This window comes from Ananas comosus, linkage group 10 (assembly GCF_001540865.1).
Source record: "Ananas comosus cultivar F153 linkage group 10, ASM154086v1, whole genome shotgun sequence".
NCBI lineage: Eukaryota > Viridiplantae > Streptophyta > Magnoliopsida > Poales > Bromeliaceae > Ananas > Ananas comosus.
In genome coordinates this window covers 1,656,206-1,682,567 of record NC_033630.1, presented here as the reverse complement: position 1 = coordinate 1,682,567, position 26,362 = coordinate 1,656,206, and the positions used below count along the sequence as shown (strand labels likewise).

The following is a 26,362-nucleotide window of genomic DNA, read 5'->3' as shown; positions in this document are numbered from 1 at the left end:
ATATATTTATTGTTCACTATATTGATTAGGGGATAGGAATAGGAATAAACCTTTATCCCTTTTATATTCAAACGCTAATTTTTTACCCTAGAATAATAGTTCTCGATTATCCCCATCAACACCTCTATTTTCTATATAAAACTACCTAATATTTTCTTATCTCCGGGAACAATCTAATTTTCATCCAAACGCTATTTTTCTTATCTATACTTGTACCTATCTCTGTATTAGCTAGTTCTTCCTTATACCCGAACCAAGCAGTACAGAACTACTCATCAATTGGCTTTTTAGCTCTGAACACAATGGAAAATTGCCGAAAAACCCATAAAAAATGCTATTTTCGAAAAATGCTCTTTTACACTCATCGTTCAAAGTGCGTTTTACATACATAGGAATATCTATAGTTATTTTTGCCAAATAAAATTCATAATAATGTGCAAAGTATACAAATATAAAAACTTCAGATGAATTATTAAAACTTGTGATGTAAAGTGCTCACCTTAATTTTCATCGACAGATTTTTCTTTTTTTTTAAGCTCAAAATTTAATAAAATAATTATATCGAATTTTAAATTTTATTTTAAAATTTTAAAATAATTTTATATTTTAAATTTAAGGATAAATTGCACGTTTGGTCATGAAACTATAAGGTAAGTAACATTTTGATTGTCAAATTTTAACTTTTAGTATTTTTAGCTGAAATTTTTAAAATTATTACAACCAAATCATATAATCTAATTTAGTTAGTCAAATATTAATACCACTAATATAAAGTAATATAACAGTATTGTAATTAATAATATGCTAACAATTAAAATACTATATTATTTTTATATTAATAATCCATTAATTTGTACTCGAGTAAATTAAAAACTTAATTATACTAATTTTAAAATTAAAATAATAAATTAAAATTTCAGAAGTAAAATATTACATGGTTCATAATTTGAAAACCAAAGGTGTACTTTATTAGCTCGGAATATTCCACACTTTCCCGTGGCATCATCGTAAATTTCTCCAACTTTGACGCCATTTATTATAAGAACAACGCACTCTCATAATCTGATCTCCTTCTCTCTCCCGTCATCATCACTGCAACGCTACCACAAAAAAAAAAAAAAAAAAAAAAAAAAAGAAAAAAGAAGAAGAAGACGACGAAGCCTCTCGTTCTCTCTCTCTCTCTCTTTGTCTCCTTCGCTATAAATATGTCGGTCCCAAGAACTCGGAAGCAGCTTCGTCCTCGTCTCGCATTTTGTGGAGCTTCGGCCCTCGCGAATGGAGTCGTCGCCTAACCACTCCGCGGCCCCGAAGGTTCGAGCGAAATCGAGCACGAGCGATCGCCTCCTCGACCTCCGGAGCTCGCTCTCGGTGGTGAATGCCCCACTGGAGAACGGGGACTCGAAGCCCCGATCGTCGAGGAAGATGGGGAGCGAGAGCAAGCTGAGCCCGAAGATCGTTGTTGGGGAGGCGGGGTACGTTCTCGAGGACGTGCCCCACCTCATGGATTATATCCCCGATCTCCCAGTGAGTTTATTAGGGGTTTTTCTTTTTTTTTTTGGTTTGTTTTATTCGACTCCTTTGATCGGAAATGGTGTTTGTAATGCTCTTCACTTTGAGATTAGTTGGAGTTTATTCTTTTTAAAAAAAAAATGGTAATGATTTGGTTGATTTCTTCGAATTTTGAGCTGAAAAATTAGTAGCCACAGATTCTATTATTTTTATTTTTTTTTTTATTAGTTTTTTTGGAGTTATAAAGTCGACCTTTTTGATTTGGAGAGCTGCTGAATGTAATTTTCTTTTTTTCAAATTTTGGTGCCGTTGAACTGTTATTTTTCAACTAATCGCTTTTTATGGATATCCAAATTAGATTCTGAATTAGCAATTTGATTTTTTTATGAGAAGATTACCAATTTGATTTTTTTTTTTTTTTTTNCCCCCCCCCCTTTGTGATGAGAAATTAGTAATTTGATTTTTTTAATGAAAAATTAGCAATTTGATTCATTGAGTGTTTGTTTTGTAGTTTTTGGTTGTTAATCGTGTGTATTTTAGATGATCACAACTCGTCATTTACGTGTCCTGCGATTTGATCATACCCTTTTTTTTTCTCTTTCTATAACCTTTTATTAGTTAACGTTAGATTTTTTATTTATTAATTATAATTTGTCATTTATTTGTTGTCGATTCCAGACCTATCCAAATCCGCTGCAAGATAATCCAGCTTACTCTGTTGTCAAGTAAGATTTTTTCACCCCTCTCCATAATCAAATTCAAATTCTCGTATTTTCCACATTGATGATCATTTACTGTAACTATTTTGAACATGCCACTGTATTGAGTTCCTAAAACTTTGTATTTCATCTTCTAGGCAATATTTTGTTAATAAGGATGATACCGTTGCTCAGAAGGTGAGCTCTTCGGCTTCCTTTTTCCAATTTTATATAATTAGATGGTTCTTAAGCAAAATTTTCAAGTTCTAGTTTTTCTTCGTCGAGTTCGTAGTTCGTCCATGGCACAGCACTCATAGATTCGCTGTGGTTGTACAGAACAAAGAACAGATACTGGAAATCTAGTTAAGGTGGTTGATGCTTACTTTTCGATTTTGATCCTTCTGTAGATTGTTGTTCAAAAGAGCAGCCCCAGAGGGACCCATTTTCGCCGCGCTGGTCCTCGTCAGAGGGTACGCATTGATGCCTCATCTTCCTGAAGTAGTAGTGAAGTGTGAATCGATCTGCTGACTTCTCTTGGATTTTGCACAGGTGTATTTTGAGTCGGATGAGGTGCGTGCGTGCATTGTAACATGCGGAGGTCTTTGCCCTGGACTTAATACTGTGATAAGGGAAATTGTATGTGGCTTGTGTCACATGTATGGCATCACCAAAATTCTCGGCATAGAGGTCAGGCAACAGCCCTTAATGCCCTTAACTTAAATGTCGATTGCTCAGAGCTATTTCAGTAATTGCATATTATTTATGTGTGCTGCCTATGAAGTGAAGTTCACATACTGTTGGAGTTCAAAAAGTCTAGATAGTGTTCCTGTTAACTGTAAAATTTTGCCTTCTTGAATCTATTTAATTTGCTTATGTTACACCAATTATTTTCTAACTATATCTATTGTCTCATTTTACACCATTTAACTTACAAGAAAAGCTGTGAGTAAGTGACGTCTATTTAGAAAGATTAGTTCACTAATTTATTGTAGTGCTCTTATTCAGATCGCAGTCATTGAATTTTTCATCAGATTATCTGTGTAGCCATTCCCGTGATTTTACTTGCTGCAAGCAATTAATTCTTGTTAACATTATTATGTGCTTAAATTCTCTTTAATGTGTTCATTTTGCAGATATTTTAATCCTTTTCTTGTATTCTTCTCAACACATTGGGATTGCAGATGAGACAAAATTCAGCACTGTTTAGTTGAGGGATAATCGGGAAATAACTCAAAAAACCCACCTTATTCTGCAAAATGCATCATGCTTTACAAATGTCTGCTATAGTTTCATCATAAAAATTGTTGCGACATCATCTGATTTGGGTTGTGGCATCCATAGGGTGGATACAGAGGTTTCTACGCACGCAACACCATTACGCTGACTCCCAAGAATGTCAATGATATTCACAAAAGAGGTGGAACAATCCTCGGAACATCACGAGGGGGTCAAGACACTTCAAAGATTGTTGACAGTATTGAAGATCGTGGAATTAATCAGGTAAGTGGACATCATTGATATACCTTTTATTGTTTAATTTTCAGTGTCATTTTTATTAGGAATTGTCATCCAAGTTTTGCGTGCTTCATGTATATTGAGAATGCTGGTCTACTTTACTGTCTTCCAGGTTTATATAATTGGAGGAGATGGTACTCAAAAAGGGGCCTCTGTCATATTTGAGGTAAACGTTGTAATAAACTGTATAAAAGGCACTGTTTTATTGGACAGCTTTGATGTTAGTATGTTCCGTCCTACATCATGTGCTCTCCTCTTGTTTTTTAAAGAACAGATTTGGTATATTACTGACCACAGAATAGAATAGCTATTGTCATAATACTGATTGTGATACTATTGAGCGTGCTCTACAGGAAATCCAAAGACGGGGTCTTAAAGTTGCTGTTGTTGGTATTCCGAAGACAATAGATAATGACATTGCGGTAGTTTGATATCCTATTCTTATCCTATCTAACTACTTTTGTTGTCAGTTGCAGATTAGAATGTTCCAAGTCAGTGTTTAATATCGGGTCACTTGTTTAGGTAATCGACAAGTCATTTGGTTTCGATACTGCTGTAGAGGAGGCCCAGCGTGCAATAAATGCAGCACATGTGGAGGCTCAAAGTTTTGAAAATGGTATTGGTGTTGTGAAGCTAATGGGGCGCTACAGTGGTAGGTTTCCCTTCTAAACTGCACTTTCATCATGTTGCTACTGTGAGCTTTCATTAGAGTCTTCCTAGTGTGCGTAGTCTTACAAGAAAGTACCTCTGGAAATTTCTTGAGTTGCCAATGTTACTGCTCACATACCTTGTGTAGTTACATTGAAGTTTCACTGATGCAGGCTTTATTGCAATGTATGCTACTCTTGCAAGTCGAGATGTGGTATGTTGATTTCTTTTGTTCTTCATTCCTTAAGCATAATCGTTTGGCTTTCAAAATAAAAGTCACCTACCAAAGATGTCTCTGTTGTCAACTTCCAGTAAAATGGGGAACATTTTCCCTTGGTAACCAAGTGGTCGACAATCTAATTTTGCAGGACTGTTGTTTGATTCCTGAATCGCCATTCTATCTAGAAGGGGAAGGCGGACTTTTCGAGTACATCGAGAAGCGCCTTAAGGAGAATGGCCATATGGTTATTGTTGTTGCTGAGGGTGCAGGTCAGGAGCTTATAGCTGAAAGCATGCGGTCCATTGACCATAAAGATGCTTCTGGAAATAAGCTCCTCCTAGATGTTGGGCTTTGGCTCTCTCAAAAGATAAAGGTTAGATTCCTTGCCAAAATTTTAGCACTAGGTGTTACCAATTGTTTTGGAAAATTATTCAAGCATCCATCTCATGATTTTGAAATTAGTCACTAAAATTCTTCAAATTGCAGGATCACTTTGCAAAACTACAGAAGATGACGATCAATCTGAAATATATAGGTCTGTGGGTTTAAATAATATCTTTATTATTGTGATCTACTAACGCCATTTGGATGATCGTATCTGACAAGTTATATGCTTTAATTGCAGATCCTACATATATGATACGTGCAATTCCGAGCAATGCATCAGATAATGTCTACTGCACATTATTGGCTCATAGTGCAATTCATGGTGCCATGGCAGGATACACTGGTTTTACTGTTGGGCCTGTTAATGGAAGACATGCTTACATTCCTTTGTATGTAAGTAGCATCATCTCATCATCAGCAACTTTCTTTTCTTAAATGTTGTCTTCAACTGATGAAGGTCCAAAGGTGCTGATCCCTTCAATTAGCTCAAATGAGTTCTATTTGTTTTCTCACTTGGTGAGTTATTATAATATATATATGTGGTAAGTAACAACTGAGAGCTACTTGAGTCTTTAAGAGGAAGAGGTTGATTTGGTCGACAGTAATAACTCATTGGAGAGGTCTCGAGTTGAACGGCATGTATCCAACTATCACCCATTGAAGGCCTCCCTGTGATCTGTCATGAGCTCTCTGAAGGACAGTTCCTTCTTTCTGTATATAACAAAATTTAGAGTAAGCACCCTTGTTTTCTTTGAGAGGAATGCGTTTAGCGCATTTTACGCCCGTCCTTGCCTCAGAAGCATCATACACTAATAAGGAAAAGCTGTAATATTGTCGGGTAATAGACATCTAGCAAATTTTAGGTAGAATTCATTTAATTTGCTGTTCGTGGATGAGAATTGTGTCATTTGCGGCATCTAGTAGACGAGAAATCAGAAGAGTGAGATGTCCGCATAACATATGTTGCAAGTGAAAACTTTGTTCATTTCTTATATGCTAACCGAAATGAGTTAATAAATGCATTGGTGTCTTTTCAATATATAGTGGTCATGGTTGCGTTATTTTAACTATATTTCTTTGATATGCTGTTAAGTCTTTTAAAATCATGTTCTTTTCTGTCAATGTTGCAGAGGATCACAGAAGCGCAGAACAAAGTTGTGATCACAGACAGGATGTGGGCGAGGCTACTGTCGTCAACTAATCAACCGAGCTTTCTAAGCACCAAAGACATCGAGGACTCAAAGAAGGAAATAGAGCCGCCAACCCAACTTCTAAATGGAGAGAACTTGAAGAGTTGAATATGTCCGGTCAAAGCGAGATGATGTTGAGAAATTATCGGTGTAGATAAGTTTCGCTAGCTGCTGCAGCATCAGCAGCAGTGAACATGGATGCTTTATATTTGTTTCTATCCGTTCATATCTGTAAGTTAAAATAATCCTAGGGTATTAGTGAAGAATGAAGGTTATGTACTAATGCCGAATAAGTCAGCTTGATTTTCTATGAAGAAACACTCCTGGTGAGTGCTGTGATCTGTAATTTTTATTACAGATCACTACAGTTTTAATCGTTTGAAATAAGAAGCAACTTTTTTATTAGTTTCTACGAAGCAAGCTGCAGAAGCGAAGAGATTTGTGTCCATGATCATTTTTGAGAGAGCATAATGTGTGCCCATAATGGCTCTTCAATCACTACTTGAAGTTAACTGCTTTGCCAGAGATTTAAGGATTCAGAACAAATCAGAAGAACTGCGAAAAAATTGCGTAACCTGATGCAAATCTCAAAGAGGAATACGAGATCAACTTGGTTCGGAAGGCCGCTGCTGTCCCTTTGAGGCAACTCGTAAAAGGGGTCTAGGCTCTGTTTGGAATTGCGAGAGAATGTGTTATACACGATAAAAAAAGTTTAATGAAAAAAATGTATTACGTTTGTTTTCGTAAAGGTATCACCATATTTCGATTCCAATCGATTCAGCTATGTTATAATTTCTGGAGTTTTATCGACAAATTAACATATTTCTTTTCCTCTAACTCATTATTCTCTTCCAAAATATAAAGAAAGGAGGCCTTAAAATTGAAAATTTACTTAATCCTGATTCTTATCTAGCTACTTGAATAAAACTAAGAAGAAAAGGGGGTGAAAAAAAGACAAAGCTGCAATTATTATCTTCTTAAATTCCCGGATTAGTTCAGCATTCTTTCATAATAATTCTTAATTACTTTCCTGTGAAGCAATTAGGACAAAAAAACAGGGGTCATAACCTGGAGTGTGTTTCTTTTTTCCACACGGGATGAGACTAAGTAAGAGGGTTTAAATTGATCCAAAAATTTAATTCGACATTAGCAATAATTAATTGAATTAATGTAACTTGCAATTTAGAAAAGACATTATCGTAATCAAGGTTTGACCTTTCCTAACATTTATAAGCTTTCTTGTGCAACCATGTCACCAAGCAATAAGGGAAATTGACTTTTTCCTCAATTTTATATTTTCTTTTGAAAGGACGTTGAAAAGTAGCTTTGAATTATTCGATAGAGGTAATTTGATTAGTGCTAATTTAAAATTATTAATCTACCTACTTACGACCAAAAACTCGCATTAGAGAGAACATTGTACTTATGAGATTAATCATGTTAAGATTAATCTCAAGTTGTTTCTTACTAATTTTGGTATTACAACCAATCCTTCTCTTCCTTCCAAAAGATGTCTCGAGTTTAATTCCCGCATGCTTTATTTTTTAGCATCATTCATCTAATATTCACCGTACATGCGAGCGGGAGTGTTAATACTAATTTTGGATCATGCAAATGTGTAGAACGATCTTTCAAGTTACAATTTACATTATCCTCTCATACTTTACTAAAATCTAACAATATCGTGCATGGATCTACAACTTGGGAATTTTACTTATGAAGGCACTTTATTTTTTTTTTTTTTTTTTTTTTTTTTTTTTTTTGAGAAAGGTAGACGCTACCTGCTTCATTCATTGAAAATATGAATTAGGCTACATGGTGAGGCAGCCAGGGCCTCGAAGGAAGGGCGCGAAAATAAAAATAAATAAAATAAAATAAAATAAAATAAAAAAAACCGCTATGGTAGGACGTCTAGCAGTTTATGCACACAGCTCCCAAGATTTCAGCAGCTCCTTAAATCTGTACACCGCGACGAGGGGATCTAGTTGGATGTTTCGAAAGATCATATCGTTCCTAGCCTTGCCTAAGTCCACCAACACGCAGCCAATTCAGGGAGGCTATGCCTCGTATCCTGCCATCTTTTCTTCACCATCCACCTATCCCAGATATGAATAACATCGTCTCCCATCTCCGTAGCTTGAATATTCTCCACACCCATCACCAAGATAAACTTAGTGAAGACACATTGCGCGAGTAGATGGTTCACGGTCTCATCGTGTAACATGCATAGCATACATGTCGTATCACCATACCAACCTCTCTTCGCGAGGTTATCAGCTGTTAAGAGCCTCTTCTTGAGTACTAGCCAACAGAACACTTTAACCTTGAGAGGTATACGTAGATTCCAAATTTTGTTAGCACGTCTGTCCCTCATACCCCTGTCGTTCAACATGGTATAGGCCGATTTGACCGAGAATAATCCGTTGGTCGACCATCTCCAACGTATCGTATCCGGTCCTTGCGTTACATAGTATCCAGTAACCCTATCCTTGAGTACCGAGAGTTTTGCTCCCAACCCGGACCTTATAATCAGCTCTTCACTCAACATCCTAGTCCAGTTCCAGCCCTGACTGTTAAAGCAATCCTTGACCTTTATTAAATTGTGTTCCGTCAGCGCGTAGATCTCCGAAAAAGCTAAGTGTAAGCAGGTGTCCCCACACCATCTGTCCGTCCAAAAATCAATAGAGTTTCCATTACCCAGTGAGTGGGAAATGCCCCAATGAAACAAGACACCGGTGTTAACGACTCCCTTCCACCAGTATGAGTAGGGGCTGAAGCTTTTTCCCTCCCTCAAAGGTCTTCTTCTTCGGTAATACATGGCTCGGATAATCTTGATCCACTGTAACTGTGGTTCAGTATGGAATCTCCACCACCATTTGATTAGGAGTGCCCGGTTCATAATAGCTATATCCAAAATGCCCAACCCCCCTTGTATTTTACTTAAACAGACGCTCTTCCAAGCCACCAAACATCCCTTGCCTAGAGAGTTGCTTACCCCATTCCAGAAAAAGTCTCTGCGTAAGGCTTCAATACGCTTGATCACCCACTTAGGCGCCTTAAACACAGATAGGAAGTAAAGGGGTAGGTTGGTAAGGACAGCGTTGACTAGTATGAGTCTACCTCCTCTTGAGAGAAGTTTGGCTTGCCATCCCTCAATTCTGCGCTGAATTTTCTGAATGATCTCTGTCCATACCGCCTTTGTGGGGCGTCTAGGGGAGAGGGGAAAGCCAAGGTAAGTGGTTGGCAGGGTCCCGACTTTACACTCCAATAGATTTGCTAGTCTTGCCGCCCTGCCCTCAATCTGCCCCATATAGTAGAGTTCCGATTTCTCCCTATTAATTTTCATTCCCGAGGCCCACTCAAATAGGCTCCACATCAGTCTAAGATTTTTCATATATTTCTTCCTCGCCTCACAGAAGAGGAAAGTATCGTCCGCGAACTGTATGAGAGTAGTTCGACTTTCATCGGATGGGCCAATCCCTTTAAGGAGGTTGTTAGCTGTGGCCACGTTGGTCATTTTGGCTAGACACTCCGCCACCAATAAGAACAGGAAGGGCGATAGCGGGTCTCCTTGACGCACTCCTCTCTTAGTTTTAATCCAATTGGTCGGCTCCCCGTTGACCAATATAGCTACTTTCGCATTACACACGCATTGTTCTATCCATCCGCACCATTTATTGTCGAACCCCCACCACCGTAGTATACTGAAGAGAAACGGCCAATGAACCCTATCATAGGCCTTTTCGAAATCCACTTTTATGCCGACCCCCTCAATTCCCTTCTTACACCCCCACCCTATAAGTTCCGATACTGTAGCATACGCGTCGGTGATGTTCCTCCCCTTCACAAAAGCTGATTGTGATGGGGAAATTAAGTCATTCAGAACTACTACTAGCCGATTGGCTAGCACCTTCGACACGATCTTCTGGATACCGTTAAGCAGGCTAATAGGTCGAAAGTCACTTGCTCTCTCTGCTCCTACCTTCTTAGGTATCAAGCAAATATAGCTATAGTCGATGAGGGTGGTAGACAGCCTTCCCTCGTACAAATCCTGGAAAAGGTTGAATAGATCATCCTTTACAGTATCCCAAAAGGTTTGGTAGAACCTTATTGAATATCCATCCGGGCCCGGCGCTTTATCACTCCCCAGTTGGAAGACTGCGTGCTTTATTTCGTCAATGCTAAAATGTTCATTTCGCCTCCTAAGTTTATCCTCCGCAACCCTACCAGAGGAAAAGAGGCCGCTCCAGTCCCCAAAAGAGGTTGGGGTTGATTCTTCCGGCGTGAATAGCTCCTTAAATTTACGAAAAAAATAGTCCTTTTTTTCCTCCTCAGCCTGATAAACCCTTCCATTATCAACAACCACGCCGATTTCATTGGCTCTTCATCTCCCATTGGCTATACTATGGAATACTTAGTGTTCCGATCTTCTTCCCTTAACCAATGCTGATTAGCCCGAGTTCGCCACAAAGTAGCTTCATCGTTCAGAATTCCTCCTAATTTTGCTTTTAGCTCTTCCCTTACTCGTGCTCTTTCCTCTGAAAGAATGTCTTGTTCCTCGGCTTTGTCGATCTCGAGTATTTGCATCATTAACTCATCTTTCATTCCTCTGATGCTATAGAACTCTTGCCTGCACCATTCCTTAATTCTTTGTCGACAATGTCTTAGTTTCGCTGTGAAAGGAAGCACCGCTAAAGTTTCCGGGGCCTGTTCCTTCCACCATCCAGGTAATTTGTCGATAAATCCCTCGTGATTTAGCCAAGCTTCCTCGAATCTAAACAATTTTATCCTCCTCTTGATATTCTTCTCGACTGATAAGAGAATGGGACAGTGATCAGATGTAACACGAGGGAGCGCTTCAACTCTGGACAAAGGAAAGTCCTGGTCCCACTCCGTTGAGACTAGGAAACGATCAAGCCTCGCGAGGGTAGGGTTTTTTTGCATATTTGACCAAGTGAAGGATTGATTCAACATTGGTGGGTCGATTACTTCAAGTTCCCTTATAAGCTCATTGAAGCAATTCGTAGCTTGAGCACTCTAGGTCTTCCCTTTTCGCTCTTCCTGTCTCCTAATACTGTTGAAATCTCCGCAGATAACCCATCTTCCTTCGCAACACGATTTTAGCTGAGCCAATTCTAAGTAGAATGCCTCTTTACCGTCCCAAGTTGCGGGCCCGTACACATTGGTGACATAATGTGTCTTAATGTATTTAAGACACTTTATGACTTAATGTATTTAATCTCAAATATAAAGTCTCTAAGCCCCTTGAGGATGTTACTTTGGATACTCTATAGCTGATCCAGGAATCAGTAGATCCAAAAACAAAATATTATATATAAAATGATTAGCCTATCTCTTCTGAAATTAATGGATCCAAATTCATGAAGAATATTTAATCTCCACTTGCGCCTTTTTTTTTTTTTTTTTTTTTTTGCATTTTGTAGTTTAATATTCACAGCCAAGAATTTTCATCACTTTAATACTGCACATTAACTTATTTCAATTATGGAAATTTGGACCGACTGTTTCTAGAGCAAGTGCCAAAGAATTTGGTGGTTGGTACCCGAGATCTCAAGTTTGAATCCTAGTTGATTCACATTTTCAGCTATGTTTATTTCTAAATTAAATAAACGAAGCGAGTAGCGTGCTACCTATCTCTTTTTTTTTAAAAAAAATTATGGAAATTTGGTTGTAATCTTGTATGAAAAAGCACATTGTTAACATCATGGAAAAATTAAGTCAATCAAATAGCACCATTAGGTTGACTTCAAGCAATATATTTATGGGTTATGTTGATTGATGAAGTAGACTTAATTAAAATTAAAATTAAAATTATTCTTATATGACAATACTGTAATTAGAAATTAACATTTAAATTAAAAGGTATGTTATTTATAGATGTACTACTCTTCATTCATGACATCTAGAAGAACATGATTGTGATCCTGTTCTTTTTTTAATTTTTCTTTCTTTTTTTTCTTTTTTTTTTCTTTTTTTTTTCTGTATGTCGGTGAACGTATTTTATACTAAACCAGTGCACTAAAATTTCTTTATGGTACAAGAATTGATGAAACTTTGAAATCAATGCTCTAGAGGAAAAGTTTAATGTTAAACAAACAAACCAAAAAAAAAAAAAAAAAAAAAAATGTGTACCAATGCATNCCCAAAGAACAAAACAAAAAGAAAAAAAAAAAAGCAAAAGCAATAAAAGAAAGCAAAAAAAAAAAAAAAAAAAAAAGAGAACTAGGGGATTAAAAAAAAAAAAAAAACCGAGCTATAATGGTCAAATGCCTCAAATAACTCGTATATTAACGCAAGTTGGTTATAAATTTAAGAGTTCCATTACTACTTACCAGGATAAATTTTCAGAAATAACTAGGACCTTGTCCATTGGCGAAACTTTAGGTTCTTGAATCAACCAAACTTGTAATTTTGTCGACTCTTCAAAAATCAAATAATACATCACGATAAGTTTTTGAAGAGAAAAAGCTATTAAGCGCAACGCGATTACAATAGTTTGCGCGTTGATCACCACAAAGTCGATCGATCAGCAAACTCCTATAATTAGCAAATTTTGTACAAATTGTCATAGACGAGTTGTAGTGTTACGCGACCATGGCTAGCTAGCTAGGTATGCTTTTGACGAAAATGAAATATTCTCTATCTAGAATAAAATGTAATCATTCAAATTTGGCATTTAAACTGAATTCGAAAATTTGTAGCAATTGTAATCGTTTCGCGGTTTCTCGGAGAAAGAATTTTGAATGAGAGGAAAGGTACAAGCATGTGAAGTTAAAACTTAGCTATCAAAATCGCCCAAATCCTTTTCTTAATTGGCACTAAAGCATGGTCCATTGCCATTCTTAATATTTCCTGCTTTAGCAAAAGTTTTCTAATTTATACCCCAACTAAATTTCTCTCTCTTTATTATAACTTTTCAATAAGTGAGATTGCAAAAAAAGGAGATAGGAAGGAGGAATGGTAGTTTGGGAACTTTAATAAATGGAAAGCTACTTAACTACTGTGTCACCTAACAATTAATAGAGCTCCAACACTTTCATAGTCACTTGTTGCTTGTGGGTTTAAATTTTAGGGTTTTTTAGGAAACCATAGAACAGTTTAAGTATATATCAACACTCCAAATGCAACATCAAAAGGGCTCCCTATCTGATAGACTGTACTGTTGAAAAAGAAAAAAAAAAAAGGTGTCATTTTCATTTGATTAGACTTTTCCAATGCTTTAAAACTTACTTTAAGTTGTTAAAACTAATCCTGAGCTACTTGGGGTTAGTCGCAAACTCCCTCTCCTAAAAAAGATTTAGAGTTTGATTCCCGTATCCATCAATATATATGGATAATAGCTTTTTTATTATTCCATTGTATCTTTATGATCACATAACTTAATATCCTGCAGGAGTGTTAAGACTAATCCTAAGCTGTCGAGTCTCAAAATTGAATTCTCACATTCGCCATAAAGCAAGGGTGCTAAAACTAATCTTAAGCCGCCGCGGTTGAAGTTTGATTCTCTTGTCCCCCATTTTATAGCAATTATTTTGTTTTATTATTCTATTGTCTCTTCATGGAATGACTTACCTAAATATCCAACAAGGGTGTTTGTAAGAATCGCTAGCGACAAGTAGCTCGTGATTGTCAAACTATCGGTTCTGACACCACATGCATGTAATGAGAAAATTTTAAACCCTGCTTAGAACAACGTGAGCCTAAATACGCAATATATCTGAGAGAGCTTATTCGATCTAAAAGCTTAAACCTAGTAGATCTGAACCGCTAGTATATGCTAATTTTTTTTAAATTTTTTATAATTATTTAATATAAAACTATTTGCAGTAAATTCTTACTATGTTAAAATTAATCTTAAACGACTGTCGATCTTTAAGACTAAGCTCGATGGATTTCTAGAATCATTCAACCCTGCACAAACTTGCGAATATTTCTATAAGCTCTAGAACAGCGACGACTCAGCTTCATTAGATTCACATGGTTAAACTCTTTCAATTAATTAAGAAGAAGTAAGCAAATTAATAATCATATATTAAACAAATTGCAACCAATTAATTAATGTGTTGAGCCAAGAGTCAGAGGCTGCTGAAGAAATTAAAAAACGTCTGCTGAGACGTGACAGGCGAGTGGTGTACGAAGTTGATACTCTGACATGTTCAAACTCTCATGTAGCCTGTGCATGAAAAAAGGCCTTTTCCACATTGTTTTTTTCCCCTTTGTTTTAAAATAAAATAAGATAAACCCAATATATATATATATATATATATATAATTTCTTTTATAGGCCCCATTTTTTACTGTTTTGTTAGCTAGAAGTACCCATCATGTCTCCTCCTTTTCTAAATATGNTAAAATGGTATAGAATTATTTTGTATCGACTATTTGATTTTTTAAATTTAATTTTACTATTGAATTTTTTAATTCGTTTAGTTTAAGTCGGTCAATAAAATTTTAATTTCAAAAGTTAAGCTAATTATTTATTTAAATAAATTATAATTATGAGAATTGTATGAAATATATAATTAAGTAAGTTTGTAAAGATATACAACTTATTAAAATTTAAATTTTGAAGTCGAACTGTCTGTCAAATCGAATAAATTAAAATATTTAGTAATAAAATCAAAATATTAAAAAATTGAATTAAAATACAATTTTTTTTAACAAGCTTGGAACCAAAGATGCATAAAAGAAAGGAATCTTCTCTCTCTCTCTCTCTCTCTCATGCAAGTTTTGTGACCTCCAACATTTCCTTGCCATTCAGCTACAAATTAAACATAAGACCGAGTCTCATTCAACATTACACATGCATGTATACATGTTTGCTAATTCAAACATAATTAATGCGCTAATTAATACAAAACAAAAACTTAATTTTCCAGCCATGAAAACATAGTGTAGCTCAAACTCCACAACCTTATAGTCAAATTAAGCCCTAATTAATATATCCATTTTCATGTATCCATCTACCACTAAACAAGAGAAGATCAAGTTTCAGAGGCTGATGTTTTCCACCAAAAAAAAAAAAAAAAAGAAAGAAAGAAGAAGAAGAAGAAGAAGAAGAAGAAGATCATTTTGTTGATACCATGCTAAGAATATTGGAATAAACCTTTTGGCTTGGTGTCACCAGTAACCCACATGTTACCAAGAGGTCCAAAATTTGCATCATGCTCCCCCTTCTTCTCCAAATTAGCATAGTACCCACCCAGTAACTCCCCAGGAGACCCTAACCCAAACTCAGCGAGAAACCCATTAATGTAACTCTCACCACATGCACTTGTGCACCAGTTAATGTTGCTGTTCTCAACCGTGATGTTGGAGGAGCAAGTGGTGGAACCTTCTTCGGCAAACTTGTGAACTCTCTCGTTGAACCCAGAATGTTCCAGAAAAACTTCGGCTTCTGGGAATGGCGGCGGCGGCGGCGGCGGCGGCGGCGGCGGCGGCGCCATGAAATCGTCGCAGTTGTAGCCCTCCATTTTAACCGTGGGGATAATGAGCGGCGGTGTCGACGCAGTGCGAACGACGCTATGCGATGCGGCGGCTGCGGCGGTAGTAGTAGGAACGTTACTTTGCGACATGATCATACGCTTCTTAAGCTTCGTGTTCCAATAGTTCTTGATATCGTTATCGGTTCTCCCGGGGAGCTGCGAGGCTATCACGGACCATCTAATAAAAGATAGAAAAACACATAATGAGTTAAAAAGTGACGATAATGAAGGGATCGGAAAAGTAAAATTTTAAACTTAGAGTTGGTGTTAGTTACCTGCTTCCTATTTTTTGGTAGAGAGCGTAGATGATGTTATCTTCTTCTTCGGTGAAGCCACCATGCTTGATATCAGGTCGAAGGTAATTGAGCCATCTTAAGCGACAACTTTTTCCACATCGTTTGAGGCCTAAAAAAAATAAATATAAGGTAGTTTAGGGAATTAAAGTGAAAAACAAAGCATTGTTCAATAGCATAAAAGATGAAATTAAACACCAACTTGAGAAAGCTCAAAAGCCATTCTCTCCTTTTGTGATTGATTACTCATTCTAAACATCCACTTCTATTTGTTCTCAAAGGAGAGGAGAAACAAAAAACAAAAACCCACTACTCTTGGATCATAATATTATTTACTCCAAAAAAAAAAAAATGTTGAAGCAACTAAGGTTGCAAAAAAAATATTAAAAAAGTGACAAAATAGATAAAAATTTACAAATGGGCACTCGAGAAACAAAGAAAATACACAATAAGGAGGAAGAAAAATAATTTTTTTTTTTAAAAAAAAAAACCTGCTTTTTGAGGCAAGGATATCCAGCTCCCACCACTCCCATGTTTCTCAACGTAGTTCCTTAAAGCATCATCCTCTTCGGGGGACCATGGCCCCCTCTTAACATTGGCCTTATCACAACACGGAGCTCTCCCCATGGTGATGATGATCACTACACACCTCTTGAGAAAAATAAAAATAAAATAAAAATGAAAAGCTCTTCTCCAAGAAGCCGAAAAAGCCTAGTAAAAGGAAGCAGAGAAAGGTGGAGCGCTTTTTGTAGTGGTGAAGAGTACAAAAGAGTTGGGAGATACAAAAAAAAATTGAATTGATCTTGCTATGTTCTGAATAGTAAAAGCTGGGGAAGAAAAAAAAGTTAAAGTTCTAATAAAGTTGGCGTGAGAAAAAAAGATGGGTGAAAATGTGTGGAGAGCCCCCTCAAATATAGATTATTTTGAAATAACCATTCAACTTTATTTTTTACTTTTAGAAAAAATGGATGGAGATCACCTCACCTACTATAGTTATTAGGAGATTTTATTGTATTCATCACTAATTCAATCAAATCAGATAATTTTAATTATTTTTTTACCAAATAAAATTATACATTTAATCAGCAATAGACAATAAAATTATTCAATTTAATAAGATCTTCAACTTGGCTATTTTAAAATAATCTAAATAAAAAAAAAGAATTTTTTTTTTTTTTTTTGAGAGAGATAGATAGCACGCTTAGCTAGAAATGTGAATCAACTAGGATTCAAACTTAGGTCTCAGGTATCAATCACCAAGCCCTTTGCCACTTGCTCTAGAGACGGTCGGTAAAAAATTAAAAAAAAAAGAAAAAAAAATCGATGGAGCTAGTATAAGAATTAAGGAATAGTAAAATGTAGCAGGTTATTTCAGAAATATAATATTGTCGAGGGGTTATTATAATATTTTCACCAAAAATATATATAATAAGATAAAAGATATGGATGGAGAAAGAATGGGCCCAGGTACAATGGCTTGACCGGGTGTGACCTTGGAGTTATGCAAATAAAGAAACTACAGGGGGTTTGTTTTTTGATTTTTTTTGTCCGATTCCTTCTTGGGGAGGAGAGAGAGAGAGAAGCAGTCAATGTCACGAGGATGCGATGTTATTGGACTGTGGGAGATCACGAGATCCTGACCGTTGGATATGTTTGGGCGGAACCTTTTTACAAAATAATCCTTCCAAATTTATATTTCGCAAACTAATATTCTTCTCTTCGCCACGATCGGAGCCGCGTAATCGTTCACCGCATTCTGAAAGTCTTCCAGACTTAAAAAAAAAACAGAAAAAAGGTTGTTAGAATTATACGTAGATTATTAGAATTTTTAGAATTATACGTAGATTATTAGAATTTTTATTTGATTGTTGGGTGATAAATTATTAAGATTTTTAGGTTGTTAAGATTATATGTGATTGTTGAAATTTTTATATGGTTATTAAAATTATATATGAGATATAGAAAGAAACAATAAATAAGTAAAAAATGGTAAATGATTCATTATTTTTGTGAAAAATTAGTAAGACGGTGAAACGTTTACCGTCTCTAAGAGAAAATTTTAATATGATTCTATATGATAAAAAAAAAATAATTTGCCAAAAAAAGATTTCATAAAATTATTTATTCAGTTAAAAATTTTATTGGGCCGTTTTGAAAAAAGTCCGTTGGGACACGATGATACACCGAATGAGAGGTGAGGGAACTGCCAAACTGGGGAGGTTACCGTACAGGCCGGCAGTTGGACGGCTGTGATTGGGACCTCCTGTGAGTCTTATTTCCGATCAAACGCACCAGAATCATCTTTATTCTTATCGTTCAAATTTTTAAATATTAAAGGGAAAAAAAAAAATTTACAGGCGAGTTGGAATTGGATAGACTCGTTCATTCTCATCAGCAAACAGGTTGGGCCTAAATAAACGGGCCGAATATGTTATGGGCCGAACCTCCGCGTTGGCCGACCCGGCCCGACCCAAACACGGTTAATGCTTGAAAACTTGAAATTGCCTCGGCCTAGTGAACTGCATTTTACTTCTCCACGCATTTTTCACCTTCGAAATTCGAATTTTGGCGGAGCGTTCGCGGGAAATACGAAGAAAACGGCACCGAATCGCACCGATTTCATCTTCGTGACGATTCCGGCGCCGATTTCTTCACCAGGTGGTCATCTTTGCACTGTCTATCTCTACTCACCACACTTGTTCTAGGGTTTCGATTTGTTGATCCGAGTGCATGTCTAATTTTGATGTGCGCAGTATGTGAATCTTATGTTAATTAAGCATCTGATTTAATATCTATGCCACATTTGTCACATTCTACTGTACACAGCAGGTATTTAATTTAGTAATACTACCTGATTTTCGTTCGAATCATCAATCGCAAACTCTGATCATGTGAGTACCCGCATTTGTTGTTCATTGAGCCATATATATATATATATATATATATATATATATATATATANTATATATATATATATATATATATATATATATATATATATATATATGTATGTATATGCATGATCGTATTTTTCTCATTTATGCTCAGCGAAGCTCTGAACAAGCAATCATACACATTCAAATTGGCTTTTACACTGTTTGGTGGGAGGGGGATTGTTGTTTCGATTCGATGCACCTTTTGATTCAGGATGTGAAATTTAGAGTTTTGTTGTTGAATTAGTGGGTTTAGCACAATGAACTGGTAAGAAGGAAGCAATGTATCGCGATTATTTTGTTCACCGCAGAGGGATCAGAGGATTGGTCGTTCATACAAATTCTTGTGAACGAATCCCACGGCGGAATACCTTTACTTGCGTTACAAATATGAGAGCTCTTAGAATGGGTGATTTCTTGTTCTTCAGAAGTTCTTATTTGATCCGTTTTAAAATCCATTTATTGCTTAACAAATCCTTCGTTAATTGAGCCGCCGTCGTCCGGTAGAAATGTGCCCAAAAGCAAGTCCTTCAGTATTGTTTTATGCCCGCCGTTCGCATGTATTTTTCTTGATCTTGTTTTGTGGTCTTGCAAAAAGTATTGTTGCAGCGAACGGTAATTTCTCTATCCCATATCAGCAATGTGGGCTTGTGAATTCTTATCATGTCATGCTGTATCAGGTTGAATCTGCCCACCCAACCTAATGATTTTTTGAGTAATCTCTTTATCCAGCTGCTTACATTGCGTGCTCCTTCTATTTCGACCTCGTCAACGACTTAATAGATGCAAAAGTTGATATAAGTTAATCCATTAGGCTTTCTTTGTCAAGAGGCTACCTATCAGATGAATATTTCTATGTTCTTACTAACTACTTACTGAATTGGTACTGGGCACTTGCTGTATAATGCAGTGACTGTAAATGGCGACATGTTATGCTAAGATAACCTTAGGTGCAATGGAACCTTAAGGTGCTAATCGAACTTCGGATACCCCCTTTGGTACTGATAACGAGTAAACTGGTTTGGGTCTAAGAGACAAGGAATTCTAGTCATAATGTGGGATTAGGAAACTTTGGAGTGCTGGACAGTGTAGTGCTTGATTAATTTCTGGTGTCTGATTTACTGGGATACAGCAATTTTGTTGAAAGGCGATTTAGGCTCTCTTAACCGAAGTAGGTTGAAAGGATCATAATATAGCTTTACATTTTCTTTTACTTTGTTTCTTTTACGAATTCTGAGACGAAGTATTATTTCGAGTTAAGTCATTAGTCAGCACCACCTAAAGAATGATACAACTGATAAGTGTAAGGTTATTCGCATCTTGTCATCTCTAGGTTTTACAAGTTTCTTAAGAGCTCTTCAGATATTAGTATTTATAGACGATATGAACATTGAGACAATGCCTAAAATCGCAAAAATGGAGAGGACAACAATTCTGCCTAAATTGTTGTTGTGTTTTGCAGTGAAGGGGTATGTGTTTGAAAGGAAATTTGTTTTAATGGGTAAGCGACTGATGCATCAGGGAGATGCTTGATGTCATCTATAGCAACTCTTTTTGTGCTGGTGTAGGTTGGTTTCGAGACAGTTCTTACAGGTCGCTTACAAGTGATTTTCAGTAGTTGCTTACCAGTCTAATCTGTTTATGTCAAAGCTGAGGTCGGTCTTTTTAATGAAGTCTTACTATCAAATTATTTACTTCATTGCTAATGCTATGATTTGCTGAAGGTTTAACTAGAGGGAAATGTTTGTATCTGGCTTTTAATGGAGCAAACCTAGTAAAACTAGTAAATAATATTTTTTTCTACCTTTGTGGTGCACAGTATGTGCATTACTCTGATGAAACCAACATATTATTGTTACGGTGAAAGTGAGTATCTATCAGCCCGAAATGGTGTTCTCTTACCTCAGTAAACCTGGAAGTGCTTGGAAGATTATTTTACCGTGATGCATTAAAATGCAGCATCTTGTTAATTGATTATTTTGCGTATCACGTTACTTGCCCTGTTCATCTGACTGTTCAATTATGTCTTGTTGGTGCTTTTCACGGCTTCATAATACTAGAAGAGAACATAAGGATGTAAAATATACTTGAAGATAAAAATTTGCATCGTCCTGATTATTTGTGAGACATAATAATAGATCCTTGCTGTGCCTGATAAACTGGAGATCACTGTGTTTAGTTATATCTTGGCTGCTTGCAAGCATACTTTACTATGATTTAAGGAACAACCAATGCCTGAAGGTGAAAAGAATAATCTTCACTAACACTTAAATACTAGGGTGAGAAAAAGTATCTTCCACTAGTAGGCATTGTTGGGATATTTGGATTAGTGAATCTAAAAGGGTTTTGCATGATAAAGACATCCAGTATGATTTTTATTTTCGCTTTAAAGTTCAGTTTCTTGTTATTGTAGTAAACTGCCTGGAATTAACAGATTATGAGACAATTGAGTTATAAAATTGTGTTAGTTTTTTCACTGTTGTAGTAAAGTGCCTGAATTCAACTGATTACAAGAAAACTTACTGAATTATTATCATAGATACTTGTATTTCTCATCTGTTTAGAAGGAAAATCAAATAATTCAGGGCTTGATATCTTAGAAGTTAGTTCTTCCATCTAACTTTGCTGGGTAAGTTAATTCTCAAAGCAGCTTGTACGTAATGTTAGTATGGAAAACACTTTCAGGGTGTGAGACTTATCTTTTCATTTTGTTTACAGTGCTAGTGGTTTTATTCTTGTTACTTTAGTCTATGGATCAGTCAAGAGGAACACATATTGAGCCATTTTCTTGATTTAAAATGATTAGGCATGGGGTTAGGTGTCATGTGAGGACAATGATGGCGGTGATGGATATGGCGAGAGCGGAGGTGGTACCGATATTGACAAATGTGATAGTGAGGTCCAATTTTCAGGATAACCATTTGGGTAGCATCAATGATCATTATTTTATGTTCTTTTATCTAATCAGAGACTTCGACATTGCTAACGGATATTGTTTCACTATTATTTCTAATCTTTCCACAGTCTGATCACCTTACAAATGGATGATATAATATGTAAAATTTTTAGATAGATTTCTTGTTGCTCTACTTCTATCTCTAACCTTCTTTACCTATTAAACTAGGCTGTTATTGTGTTAGTATGGTTATCATCGTTTTCCTGGGTAATAGATTCGTTTAAGCAGTTGAATTTTCATCTATGATAGATACTTCTATACTTAAGTCTCTCACAGAATTTAGCACCAGAGAGAGACCTATAGTTGATGTGCTTGTTCAGCCTATTGAATGGTTTTTTTGTTCCTGTTGAGTTTTCTTTGAAAAGTTCTAAGCACAGTTATTGATTCAACTGCTGTTTCCGTAATGAATAAATGAGTTGACACGTGCCGTATGTTACAGTGGTTTCAATACAAACCAAGCATCTTCTCCATTGGGAGAGAATGGCAGGGATACAAACAAAGCATCTTTAGAACACCAAAAAAGGGACAAAGATAGAAGGATCCTACAATAGTTTGAGATGCAATTTCAAGATGATTTGACAGGGGAGCAGTATCTACCTGTTCGAATAAGAGGTCTTTGTGCTTACTCTATTCTATGCTTTGATTGAGGGGACTACAAGGAAGAAAAACAACTTAAACCAACAGGTATGCTTGATATAAATGTTATTGGATTGTTCCGCATTTTGTCCTAAATCGAATTAGAATCAACTTATTTCGTACAATTTTCATTACAGGCTCATCCAACATCACTATGACTTGATCTGGCATCACTAATAAAGGTCTGCCTTTTTCAGGTATCTTTCCCCATCTCTTTTCTTGTGAAATTTGTACATGCACAATCACTTGGCCATATTTTGCACTTAATATGATTTTAAAGTTTGATTATTGCCTACCTACCAGACACTACTATGTGATCATCATTCAATCCGTGACTTAGGTTTAGTTTATCAGGACTAGATTGGGTTCAGCCCAGGTCATAGTTAAAACGGGTCTAGGCCGTGATAGCATTTGACCTAACTCGGCCCACTCGCACTTATATAGTGTTATCATTTCACCATGGAGGGGGTGATATGTTAACATCTAACAGTGGCCACGCCCATTTATTCTGATAAATTGAGTTCCCTCCTAATCCACTGTTATGCGCAAAACTTGGAGAGAGACTAAACCAACAGTCGAAAAACTTCATAAAGACCACCGGAATCGCGGTTCAACGAAAGCAGCAGCTTCGTGCCATGTGGATTTAACTTAGTTTAAGAGTTAAACTTTTGACCACCATGTAAACAAGGACGAAAACAAGGCATAATCCTATTGTTTAAGGGTGTTGTGCGCTACATAATTCCTCCACTTATTGCTGGGAAATCGAGGTTGTCGGGCCACGGCACTACATAACACACTGTTTGATGATACTAACCAATATGATCATGGGTTTTTTTTTTATTTATCTTTGGGCGTAAGGCTATGGTCATTTGTACTTAGTGTAATAGTTTAGTTGTGTTAATCCAAAAGGTCATTTTCTTAATTTAATATCCTGGTTTTTTTTTTTGTGGATTATAGGACTAGGTTAGGAGACGATCCACCGGTAGGAATGTGCTAATAAGTAGATTGTACTAACTTGTTGGCCCTATATATGATATGACAAATATTATTTGGTGATCCTTTTGGTGCAACTCTTATCTAGTGATAAGAGGATCAGAGAAAATTAATGAAAATAATAATAATGTGGTAGCTGTAGCAATTTTTTGAAATGGATGCCTGAATTTTAAAAAAAATTGATTTCACTCTCTTATTATCTTACTATATATTTAAATTCACTCTCTTATCTTACATTTTTTTATTTCTAAAAATTTCTGAAAAAATTTTATCAGATTCTTCTAGAATTTACCAATTTTCCTTTAGAAACTTGTAGACTACATTAAATAGTGGAATATTGTATTAGATTACAAAATATTCTATCAAAAGAGTAAAAAATATCTCTTTAAATTCTGATGGGGAAATACTGAATCAAATATATTATAAGCTTACATAGTAAAATCAAAATATGTAAACTTTAGGTACCTATTTTGCGAGGTCCATGCATTTTTTTGGGTAAACTTCAATTTGCCCTCCTATGGTTTAGCTCATTTAAACTTTCTCATCATGTGGTTCTAAAAATTATATTTAATTTTTCTAAGGTTATGAAAAAAAATGCTTTGAAATACTATTTGATAGTAGATTTTTTAAATAAAAATAGGGATAAAATTATTGGATAGTTAAATACAAATTTTTGGACCACAAAATGGCACGGTAAAAATAAACTAAACTGTGGAGGGGCAAATTGTTTTTTTTTATATATATATTCTAAATGAGATCCATACATTTTTATCCTTGTCCTCTTCAGGCTAAGTTTATTAGCTCATGCCATAAAAGGTACAACATCATAATTAGATCGCAAAAGACTATTTAGAAGCAAAAAATTTGAGAAAAATTTATAAGTTTTACAAATCAGATTTCGCCTCCCACCTGGTTGAAGTCAAAAGATTGATTTTCGTACAATTGTGAGTGCCAGTTTCGGTAATCTCACGACATCGGTTACAGAAACAAATATAGGCATGAATTCAACTTCCTACATTTACAAAAATAGGTTGGCCGTCATAAATAGATGCTCAATTATTTATTTTATATATTTGTAGCATCTTTGTATCTCAATTTTCACAAAACCAGTACAAACCTAATCCATTACCAATAGACTATTAGAGGACCTACATCTAGATTTTTTTCTTGCCCTTTTTTTATAAGAGATGGAGTGCTTTATTATCATCTTTAAAAAAGTGGTTGAAGGGTTCTATATATAGACTCAAGGTGGGGTATTGAAGTATCTAAGTATAGCTTAATATTGAACCCCTACTAGAGTTGAGATCTATATCATGTAAATCTTATCTTCTTCTATGCTTTTTAGTGGACCCTCGGAACTTCAACATCATATATTCATTCTAGCCTTGGTAGAACCGGTATATATAAAGATCTAATGTCTTAAACTAAATACATTTTTTCCATGTCCCCATATTTGTGAGCAAAGTCTATAAAATACACACTTGAACTAAATGAAGAAAATTAATCTAAACTAGGAATTTGGTGTGATTCGAACTCAGACTCACATGTTTTGTTTTCATATTAAATTATGTAAGGCGATTGTTTTTTAATGTTTTGAAAACTTCTAGGATCTGTTTGGTAAGGGGATAAGCGGGAATTTTCACCATTTTGATGGAATAGTACTATTACAATGTTTAATTACAAAATTAAAATTATAAGTTGAATTAAAACTAAATTATATAAATATAATATATTGTATATTATAATACATTATTTTTATTATAAAATTATTAATTATATTATATTAATACATNAAATTTAAATTTAAAAATTTTTAATTTGTAATCTCAAAATTAAAATTTAAAATTTAAAATTTAAAATTCAAATTTTGATATTTTGAAATTTAATATTTTATATTTTTCAAATTTAAATTTGATCTTAAATTTAAAGTTTGAGATTTAAAATTTAAAATTTTGAATTGAAATTTTGAGATTTAAAATTTAAAATTTTAATTTCAACTTTTGAAATTTCAAAGTTGAAATTTTAAATTTAAAAATATAATTTAAAAATTTAAAAATTTAAATTTAAATATAATAAGAGGATAATACATTATTTTTTTTTTTATAAAACTCACTATTCTTCTTATTCTATCTTACCTATACAAAAGCTTTTTTTTTTATTCCCAAGAATAACCTAATTTTCATCCAAACGCAAAATTAATTTAATCCCCGCTTATACCTCAATTTATATCTATCCCCGAAATAGACACTTTTTATTTATTCCCAAATCAAACGATACCTTAGAGGATATTTGCACAATCCTTGACTAAATACCATGTTATCCGTGTGTCCAAGTCATTGAATATATGGGAAAATTGAATAGACTCTTTGAAAGCTGCACTGGGTGCTCAATTTCTTATTAGTTGCTATCGTATGACGAATAGAAAGAAATATCACAAGATCAAGAGAAAGAAATTCCGAATAGAAGTTACTGGAAACTATTGGGACTTTGATGTTCGAAAAGCAATTGTTGCTAGTGCTTCTTTAGGTTTGAGGATCTTCCAAATCCTTCTTTTTTTTTCTTTTTTTTTTAGAGATAGGTAACACGCTATTCGCTTCGTTTATTTCATTTAGAAATAAACTTTTCTGTAAATATGAATCAACTAGAATTCGAACTTGGGACCTCGGGTCCTTTGCCACTTGCTCTAGGGAACTAAAACTCTGGGATAAACATTTGAGAAGGGATTCGATAATTTCACCCCTCTTATCCAATTTGATAAACGTAAGTACTTCAAAGTATTTAGAAATATTTCTATTCTTACACCTAAGTCGAGGGACACACTGAGTCCTAAATTTAAATTCTCTGTTTCATTTAATTTTTTTTTTTCAAAATTAAAATAC

General features: G+C 35.3%; 2 protein-coding genes across 2 annotated transcripts; one reads left to right on the top strand and one right to left on the bottom strand.

Moving 5' to 3' along the window:
• Window positions 1,199-6,579, top strand: LOC109716483 (ATP-dependent 6-phosphofructokinase 3-like). The gene is made up of 14 exons (XM_020241959.1): window positions 1,199-1,524; window positions 2,188-2,234; window positions 2,366-2,405; window positions 2,615-2,677; window positions 2,757-2,894; window positions 3,549-3,707; window positions 3,835-3,888; window positions 4,076-4,144; window positions 4,245-4,374; window positions 4,544-4,584; window positions 4,739-4,963; window positions 5,077-5,125; window positions 5,216-5,370; window positions 6,108-6,579. The coding sequence occupies exons 1-14, from the start codon at window positions 1,276-1,278 to the stop codon at window positions 6,273-6,275; spliced, it is 1,587 nt and encodes a 528-aa protein (XP_020097548.1). The 5' UTR covers window positions 1,199-1,275; the 3' UTR covers window positions 6,276-6,579.
• Window positions 15,037-16,778, bottom strand: LOC109716544 (transcription factor RAX2-like). The gene is made up of 3 exons (XM_020242053.1): window positions 16,457-16,778; window positions 15,948-16,077; window positions 15,037-15,850 (listed from the first exon to the last, which is right to left on the bottom strand). Exons 1-3 carry the CDS (start codon window positions 16,590-16,592, stop codon window positions 15,274-15,276), a joined length of 843 nt encoding a protein of 280 aa, XP_020097642.1. The 5' UTR covers window positions 16,593-16,778; the 3' UTR covers window positions 15,037-15,273.

What these genes read in the sequence shown, in the direction of transcription:
- LOC109716483 (XM_020241959.1), top strand. Translation starts at nt 1,276, where the DNA reads ATGGAGTCGTCGCCTAACCACTCCGCGGCCCCGAAGGTTCGAGCGAAA. An exon ending in ATTATATCCCCGATCTCCCA is followed by an intron (nt 1,525 to 2,187) that starts GTGAGTTTATTA and finishes TGTCGATTCCAG; the next exon opens with ACCTATCCAAATCCGCTGCA. An exon ending in ATGCTTACATTCCTTTGTAT is followed by an intron (nt 5,371 to 6,107) that starts GTAAGTAGCATC and finishes TCAATGTTGCAG; the next exon opens with AGGATCACAGAAGCGCAGAA.
- LOC109716544 (XM_020242053.1), bottom strand. Translation starts at nt 16,592, where the DNA reads ATGGGGAGAGCTCCGTGTTGTGATAAGGCCAATGTTAAGAGGGGGCCA. An exon ending in ATCCTTGCCTCAAAAAGCAG is followed by an intron (nt 16,078 to 16,456) that starts GTTTTTTTTTTT and finishes TATTTTTTTTAG; the next exon opens with GCCTCAAACGATGTGGAAAA. An exon ending in TACCAAAAAATAGGAAGCAG is followed by an intron (nt 15,851 to 15,947) that starts GTAACTAACACC and finishes ATCTTTTATTAG; the next exon opens with ATGGTCCGTGATAGCCTCGC.